Source organism: Panthera onca, chromosome B3, assembly GCF_046562875.1.
Source record: "Panthera onca isolate mPanOnc1 chromosome B3, mPanOnc1 haplotype 2, whole genome shotgun sequence".
Lineage (NCBI taxonomy): Eukaryota > Metazoa > Chordata > Mammalia > Carnivora > Felidae > Panthera > Panthera onca.
The window spans coordinates 132,473,344-132,482,704 of NC_138344.1; the positions used below are offsets into that span (position 1 = coordinate 132,473,344).

Consider the following 9,361-nt stretch of genomic DNA (forward strand, 5'->3'; position numbering starts at 1 on the left):
ACATCAGGCTCTGTGCTGACAGCTCAGAGCCTGGAGCCTGCTTCCTATTCTCTGTCTCCCTCTCTCTCTGCATCCCCGCCCCCTGCTCACGCTCCATCTCTCTCCCTCTCTCAAAAAATAAATAAACATTAAAAAAAAATTTTTTTAAGGTGTGTTATGTATATATAAAACACGTTATGTATATAAAACACAATAATATTCCATTATTCTACAATATTACATATATATGTAATATTTGTAGTCCATTGATGGATTCATGGATACAGAAGTTGTTATATATATATATATATATATATATATATATATATATATATATATATATATATTTATATTTATAAAATATATTACCCATATATATATTATCCATGAATCCATCAATGGACATTGAAGTTGTTTCCATGTGTTGGCCATATTAACAGGCCTTTTGAGACGACACAGGCATATCTTGTGGGGGGATGACCCCTTACAGTTTTCTCAGTGTTGTGAGGAATTATGAAGTTCAAAAGAAGAATAAAGGGCTTTCTTTTCAATAGGTCCAAAGCTAAGGGATTTCTTTCCTTGAAATGTATATTGAAAGTCATATAATAGGAAAGCTGGGGACTTTTTTCTTAGTTTTTTTGAAGGTTCTCCAAATGCAACTCAAAAGCAGGTACTTTAAACTACATGAGGTCTCTTCTTTGTCAGAAACCAACCCAGATCATATAAGAGGCTGTGAATATACTTCCCTATGGCAAAGGCTTGACCCTTGAGAGTTCAAAGAGTCCTCTAAAGGTACCATATAGAGTGGTGGTCTTCAAAGTTTTTTGCTAATGTATCCCATAACATTATATCAAAAAGTTATGTATTCCTTTGCATATTAAAAAAGTTTTTTTGAATGTTTTATTTATTTTTGAGAGAGTGAGAGAGACAGAGCACAAGTGGGAGAGGGACAGAGAGAGAAGAAGACACAGAATCTGAGGCAGGCTCCCAACTCTAAGCTGTCAGCACAGAGCCCGACGTGGGGCTTGAACCCGTGAACCGTGAGATCGTGACCTGAGCTGGAGTCGGACACTCAATCTAATGAGCCACCCAGGCATCCCTCCTTTGCATATTTTTAATTGATATCTATCTACACTTTGATTAGGAATTTAGACAGTAGCATGGGATATAATTTCTGCCATACAGTAAAATATGAAATTTTTTAAATAAGCTTTTGATTTTATAAGTTTTAGATTTACAGAAAAATTATGAAATAGTACAGAGTTCCCAAGTATCTCAAACCCAGTTTATCCTATTATACCTCGTTATAATGAATGAAACAATATTGATACAAAAATATTAACTGAAGTCCTTAATTTACTCAGATTGACTGAATTTTTACCTAATTTCTTTTTCCTATGCCAGGATCCCATCCTGGAGATCACGTTACATTTAGTTGTCACATCTCCTTAGGCTCCTCTTGGCTGTGACAGTTTCTCAGGCATTCCTTGTTTTTGATGATCCTGACATTTTTGAGGAGTATTATTAGTCAGGCATCTTGTAGAATGTCTCCAAGCTGAAGTTTGTCTGATGTTCTCCTCATGATTAGACTGGGGTTGTGGGTTTGGGGGAGAAAATCTAGAGAGGTAAAATGCCATTTTCATCACCTATGTAAGGGTTTATAGTATCAGCATGGTTTATTACTGTTAATATTGACCTTGATCACCCGGCTGGGGTAGTGATTGTCAGGTTTCTCCACTGTTAACTCTGTGCCACCCCCCCCCACCCTCCCCCTACCCCCCGCCCTGCTTCTGTACTGTACTCTTTGGGAGAAAGTCACTATATTCAGTCCACACTTAAGGAATGGAGAGTTATGCTCTCTCTCTTTGAGGGCTGAGTACTTACATTGATTATTTGGAATTCTTCTGCAAAGGAGATTTGTCTCTACTCTTCCATTTATTTCTTGACTCAATCGTTTATCAGTATTTCTTCACTCAATCAGTGTGGCCTCCTGGACATTTATTTTATACTTTGGATTGCAATTCAATACTGCTTTATCAATGTTGTTGCTCACATTATTCCGGCTGTGGCCATTGGGAGCTCTTTCTGTTGGTTCCTACAAACCTTTGTCATCCCCCCTGTCAACAAAGGGGCTCTTGTTTATGTGGTTCTTTTATTTGTTTGCTTTTTGAGCACTTCCTTACTTTCTAGCACAACAAGATGCTCCAGGCTTATCTTGTATTTTTGCCACACTAAAAAAAAACTTCCCTGTGCCCCATTTATTTTACCGACACTCTGACAAAAACCCTGATAATCACTGACCTTCTAGTCGTCACTATAGTTTTGCCTTTTCCAGAATGTCCTATTGGTATCATAGTTTTTCACACTGGCTTTTTTTTACTTGCCATGCATTTTAAGATAGATCTATGTCTTTTTGTGGTTTGATAGCTCAATTTGTGTACTTGCTATCTGGATAATAATTCCATTGCATGGCTGTACCACATTTTGTTTATCCATTCACTTCCTGAAGGACATCTTGGTAGCTTCTAGTTTTTGGTGACTATAAAGGAAGCTGCTATAAACACTCCTGTGCAAGGTTTTGTGTGGAGAGAAGTTTTCAAGTCAGTTGAGTAAATATGTAGGAGTATTATGATTCCTGGATCATATGGTGAGACTCCACTTAGCTTTGTAAGAAACTGTCAAACTGTCTTCCAAAGCGGCTGTACCATTGTGCATTCCCACCAGCAATAAATGAGAGTAAAAATTACTGAATGGAAAGTGAAACTAAGAGAGATAGGAAGAGCAGGAAAAGGAGGAGGAGAAGGAAGAGGAGGAGGAGAAAGGGGAAGAAGGTGGAGGAGGAGGGAAGGGGAAGGAGGAGAACAGAGAGACATTTCAGATAATATCATCAGTATAATGTATGTATAACTGGAGCCTGAGAGGACATTTCTTCAAGAATGTGGTAAAAGATGTATTTGAAGAGATAATGGTCAAGAAGTTTCCATATTTAATGAAAGACACAAAGTACCCTGGAATTTTGTTTTTTATTTACAATAAGGGGGAAAAAACCTGTTGATCTAAGTTTGCATATCAGCCAAGAAAGCAGGTCAGATTGAATCTTGGATGGCCCGATGTATTTAATTCTATTTATCAATGTGAGACGGACAGTAAAAACAAAACAAAGAAGAGGGAAGGAAAAAGAGGAAAAAAGACACGAATAAACAAACTTCATCTGACGAGCAGTCCAATACAGATAGCAGTAGGGAAAGCTTAGTAAACAAATTGACTATTGCTGCCATGTTTGACCTTCGAAACATTCGAAAGCAAGGTCAGCTTCTTTCTTTGAAATGAAGATGAAACGAAGATGACGGCCAAACCTGACTTCTACTTTACAGTGCCTGTTACTGTTACTATGACACTATGTGTTTTTAGACCCTTGGTCAACCGTTTTCCAATATTTATTGAAACTGTTCATCTTCAAGTCACATACCATAGTTGACTTGTATTTCACTTTATGTTTTCGTGTAAATTACTCTGCATTTTCTGTGAAGTTACAATAATGTTCTTTTTGATTCACATTTCTGAGTATTTTACCAATTTAGTAATCTAAGGAATTTAGATTGAGCACTTCAACTGTTTTGTGTTAAATTGCTTTAAGCCACTTTTCAATCCATGGGGCTAAGTCAATTTAAATTTGTGTGTAAGAAAGGTCACTTTGTGAGTGGCTACTCTCATGCCATTAAATTTCAATTCATGTGTTATTTTAATTAATTCTGCGGTTCTAAACAGATTTCTCAAAAGTTACAAGAAAAAGTAACCAATGTTTCGTTATTAATCCTGAATTATACTTCTGTAAGTGAAGTGTGAACACCAAGTAGGGTGATTGGAGAAACATACTACACATCTATTTTTAAAAATGTTTCCATTGTTTAGAGCATTTCTAGAACTCTTCTTTGAAAGTTGTCTTTAAAGCCTGCAGCACACTTTAAAAGAGATTGTCTCTGGTGGCAAATCTTTGATTAATAACCCAATGGAAAGTGCATTTGATTAATTACCCAATGGAGTTTGGGTTAAGCCTGGTGATGCATAAGATGGGAATTAATATTTAATACCTATTATGTGCTAGATGCTTGACTTGGGGTGGCCAGTGAATCTGGATAGACTCAGTTTGGGTCAAAACCAAAATGTAGATATAGAATATGGGCCAATGTCACGATTTTCCCACTGGAGGCAATGAAGCATGGTAGGAAGGTATTTGCATTTAGTCAGGCTGACTGGTTTGAATGGTCACCCTGACACCCTCCACCTACCCTCATCACTTGGCCTGGGTCAAGTCACTTAGACTCTCAGAGACTGTTTCCTCATTTGTAAAAGAAGATGACGGATATCCATCTCAATAAATTTTCAAGAATACAATTTTTAAAAATACAAAATAGTTAGCATAATTAGTCCCCATCCCTCTTCTGAAGGTGACAACTGTGAGGGAGAAATATTCATTAGGATGAAGGTGGCTCAATGTTTCCTTAACTGAATCTTATTATTTTATAGTTGCATTTTCCTATATTCTCATCAGATATTAATTCTAAGGCTATCTGTTACTTTCCTATTTGGGGCCATTTTGGTGTTTGGGGGCTAAGGGACTGTGTGCATGTGTGAGTCACCCAGTTGTGGGATGGGATGATAGAGGTATTGTGAAAGATGAAGCTGAATGTGTAAGTTCAGACCTGACTATAAAGGGCTTTGGATGACATATTAAAGGTAGAGACATTATCCAGTAGAAAAGGTGGCTACTAAAAGCTTTTGAAAGGAGAAAAAATAATATTGTCTGTGCTTTGGGAAGATAATGGACATGCTAGACAAAATTTCCTGACAGCCGGGTCTGTTTCTTACTTATCAGCACATCCTTTACTCTTCTTTATACCAATGACAAGAGCAACGAATGGGGGTGGGAATCAGAACACAGTGGGGGAGACCGTGATGGAACAGGAGACAATGGCATGGAGTTACTGCAGACACAGACACAGATGGGTTCAGCGACTGGCTGAGTGTCAGAGCAGAGGAAGATGGGGGAGACTTGAAAAGAACCCCCAGGCAGCTGGCTTGGATGACAGCTCGGGTGGGTGGCCGGGTGGTTGCCATGAACAGAAATAGAAAAAGCAGAGTGAGAAACCAATTTTGAAAATTAGAGGAAACAACAAGTCTGGTTTTAGTTCAATGAGTTTGTAATTGAGGTGGAAATGTCCAACAGGCAAATGAAAACACAGGTCTGGGCTAAGCAGAGGTCAAGACTAATGATGAAGATTTGTTTGTGGAGTCACAGCCATCAAGGTGTTAGCTGAAGTCTTCAGAGCAAATGAAATGATCCTTGGAGAATGTTGGTCAGGAAGACTGGCCAATTACAGGAGAACGGAAAATACAAACACTTACGGGAGGCCATAGAAGGATCAGTAAAAGACAGTAGGAAAAATGGGCACAGAACTACCACAAGAGGGTGATGTCATGGAGACTAAAGAGAGAGGGGCCCAGGAGAAGGGACGAGTACAGCGAGGTCTGAGAGGCGCCGGTGCATTCGGCCTTTAGGAGATCACCAGTGAGCTCTTTGAGAAGTGTTCTCACAAGGGAAGACTGAAACTGATTATGGTGATAGGTCAAGTAGAGGCTTGGGTGTTGGAGAGAGAAGTGCAAACAGCTTCCTCTTCCATTTTCAACTATTTCTTCCTAGTCTCTTTGGAAGACTCTTTTCTCTGCTGCCCCAGTAAATGTTGATGTTACCTAGGACTCTGTCCTTGGCTCTATGCTTATAACAGTTAGGGTTCTCTTGGTTTCAAATAACAGAAAGCAACTCCAGCTGGCTTGAGGAGAAAGATTTATTGGAGGGATACAGTGTTACCTCATAGGACCCAAAGGGTTATGACTGGGCTTTGTACACAAGCTTTCACCAGAAACCAAGTATCAAAGGGTTTCCCCAGCTTCTTTCTTGTTCTCTTCTCACTAGTTCATTTTCTGCCCTCATTGCAAACCAGCTGCCTCAGTTTTCTAGGCCACGTGGTGGAAAACATGTCTGCCATTTGCTCCTGAGTCATAACCACCCGCTCAGCCACTCAGAGGAGCACTGCTATGTATCACTCACTCTCGCTCTTGATGTCTTCCAAGGGAAGGAACGGAGTTGATCAACTTGCATAAATGCCCACCCTTGGACTATTCAACGGAGGGTAGACCAACAAGGTCACAGTAAACAGACAGCATCCTGTGGCCTGGGGATGAGGGTCAGGACTGGGGCCTGGAAGTGAGAAGCTGAGGGGAAAGCTTACAGGATGATTTGGATTGGGCCTAGGGGGAGTGATAAGGAGGGGGAGGTGACATGAGCAGCTTCTCACTTCCCCTTTCTTTTTGGTCTTTGCTCTCAGAGCCTGGATCCTCCTAAGCAGCAAATCCTTGGGGGAGGGGGGCTCTCCATCCTAGACCAGGTGCAAATTCTTCTAAGAAAGAAAATGGAATGGCTGTCTAGCTTTTATCAACTTCTGCTCCCTGTGACCAGCCCTCAGTACACCTGGGAGTGCCCAGTGACCATGTCTAGAGGACCCTCTAGAGGAACCAGAGTTGACTGATCCAGAGGCCAACGAGGTCTCCTTTCTGAGGTCTTTGGACTTGGAATTGGCCAGATCACGGGACGACTGCTTTTTGGAACGGTGTGAAGCCGACGGTGCTTATGGCACAGAGGCAGAGTCCGGAGGTACTCGCACTGCAGGTTCTAGTTCTCTCGAAACTCAGCTGTACCACTGCCCTCCCTAAGTTAGCCCAGTATTTCCCAGTAAGTTCCCTTTCCATCTAAGCTAGTTTGACTAGGTTTCTGTCATTGAGACCGAAAAAAGCCTGGACTAATCCAGGGTCAAGGGAGTTGCCTGATAGCTATTCCCAGCCTGGCCTCTTGCCTCCCAAAGCAACTGGAGAAAGTGAATCCTCTCTTTCTGTTGTCATGTTTCCCAGGAGAAATGAGGTCCAAATAGACTGCAATACGAGGTTGTGGTATTCTGACAATTACTGAAATACTGGTGCTTTGTTGGTGGTTTACTCTAATTTTGATATTGAAAAAATCTAAAAATCAGTATCACTTACATATGGAGATGAAGACCAATGACTCATCCATTTAAGTTATGATGAAAAGACTTCCTGAACAAAACTCTTATCCAGAGTCAGAGAGGACTTGCCATCAGCTGGAACAATGTGTACTAAAACACACGATACTAGGGGTGCCTGGGTGGCAGAGTCGGTTAAACATCCGACTTTGGCTCAGGTCATGATCTCACGGTTCATGAATTCAAGCCCCGCGTCGGGCTCTGTGCTGATGGCTCAGAGCCTGGAGCCTGCTTCGGATTCTGTGTCTCCCTCTCTCTCTGTCCCTCCCCCACGCAAGCTCTCTCTCTCTCTAAAGTAAACAAACATTAAAAAAAAAAAAATTAAAACACACATAATACTCGAACATACCCTGGATCCTCTTTGTTTTTGAAACAATATTTCATTTGTACTTCTCAATGATTTTCAAAATTTTCTTCATTTTTGATAACGTTTAGTTTGTTAATTTCTGAATAAGATCTTTTATTTTTTTTAATGTTTATTTACTTTTGAGAGAGAGACAGACAGACAGGCAGACAGAGAGCGATTAGGGGAGGGGCAGAGAGAGAGGGAGACACAGAATCGGAAACAGGCTCCAGGCTCCAAGCTGTCAACACAGAGCCCGCCACGGGGCTTGAACTCACAGACCGCGAGATCATAACCTGAGCTGAAGTCGGATGCTTAATGGACTAAGCCACCCAGGTGCCCCAGAATAAGATTTTTTAAACACCTTTTTATTGTGGAACAGTTTTAGCTTCACAGAAAAATTGTGAAGATAGTACTTATTATTAACGAAAGTCCATTCATTATCAGTGTTTACCTAATGTCCTTTTTTTCTATTCCAAGAACATCACATTATATTGTTTTGTCTCCTTGGGCTCCTTTGACTTATAACAGTTTAAGACCTGGTTGTTAAGTGTATTCGCTAATAGTGTGTGATAGATTGATGCGTGTTTAATGTTTCTATTTTACAAATGTACGGTTTTACTTGATCTTTAAACATGTACTACTTTTAAACTGAGAATTATATTCGATGTTTTCCTAACGTTCATGCTATGATTTCTGAACACTTACAGACAAAATACCGGCACTGATACCAGTATTTATTTAAAAGCGCTGAAGGTCCAGTGTCACAGTTTTTGTTCCAGTGCAGCAATTATCGGATCCCACATACGGACGGGCCGAAGATGGAGTGTGTGAACACAGATGGCTAAGGCCCCTGACGCAGGCAGAGCCACCCAGACCCGGGAAGTGTGCCGCACGGGGCAGCTGGGTCCCTGCAGGAACCCCAGGCCCAAGTCATCCGAGAGGGCTGTGCAAATAAACCTTTGGCCTCCAATATCCTTCCTTCCTACACTCTGGTCTTCCTCTGCATAGAGCTGGAGAAGGCTTGCTTGTGTCAGCCCAATCTGGTTTTTTTTTTATCTTGTACAGCGAGTGCCACTGGGGACACTTTGCAGTGATGATTCTGACACCGGGTACAAGATCTTAAAGAAATCTTAAGTCTTTGTTTTCTCCATGCTTTGCGCTCAGTACACACGGGTGCTATTCCTTGTTTGACCAAAGCTGAATGCGTGAAGGAAACGGGTACCATCGGCAGGAAAAAGTGACCTCTCTCCAGACAGTAGGAACCACTGAGAATCAGGGAGCACGTGTGTGGAGTGGGGAGGACTAGTGAGTGGAGCCTGTAGTGTGGGTGGGTGTGGGGGGTTGAGAGTGAAGGGGAAGGTGGGGCCGGCCCCAGTGGGAGTGCCAGCACCAGCCTGGCTCAGGGCTGCTGGCCGCATGGAAAATGATCTGTCATGACCCCCTCTAGGATTCTGAGACACAAGTAGTGTCCGCATCGGGGCGCCTGGGTGGCTCAGTCGGTTAAGCATCCGACTTCGGCTCAGGTCATGATCTCACCGTTCGTAGGTTCGAGCCCCAAGTCAGGCTCCGTGCTGACAGCTCAGAGCCTGGAGCCTCCTTCAGATCCTGTGCCTCTCTCTCTCTGCCCCTCCCCTACTCACGCTCTGTCTCTCTCTCTCAAAAATAAATAAAAACATTAAAAAAACAAAGCAAAACAAAAAACCAAGTAGTATCAGCATCTGCAAACCACGACCAAGAGTTTAATCACAAGCACGCAACCTTATTATTACATCATTAGCAGAGCAGAGGGGTGGAGCCTTGACATGGAAATACACATTACAATCTCTTTGTCTCCCCAGAAGTTGCCAAACGCAGTTCACCATAGTTAGGCTTCATTTTGTCCATAGTTCATGGCATATTCAAAGTCTTTAAAGCTCACAAG

The 9,361-nt window shown here is 41.7% G+C and overlaps 1 protein-coding gene across 2 annotated transcripts in view; it reads right to left on the bottom strand.

Moving 5' to 3' along the window:
- Positions 1–9,159: 9,159 nt before the first annotated feature.
- Positions 9,160–9,361, bottom strand: part of EFCAB11 (EF-hand calcium binding domain 11) — a 157,286-nt gene continuing 157,084 nt past the window's right edge. Inside the window, exon 6 of one of the 2 annotated variants that reach the window (XM_060620521.3) lies at positions 9,160–9,361. This exon is cut by the window's right edge and continues 25 nt beyond it. In XM_060620521.3, the coding sequence (XP_060476504.2) occupies positions 9,305–9,361 (57 nt within the window). In that variant the 3' untranslated portion in view covers positions 9,160–9,304. The other variant, XR_013555984.2, reaches the window with a different exon arrangement.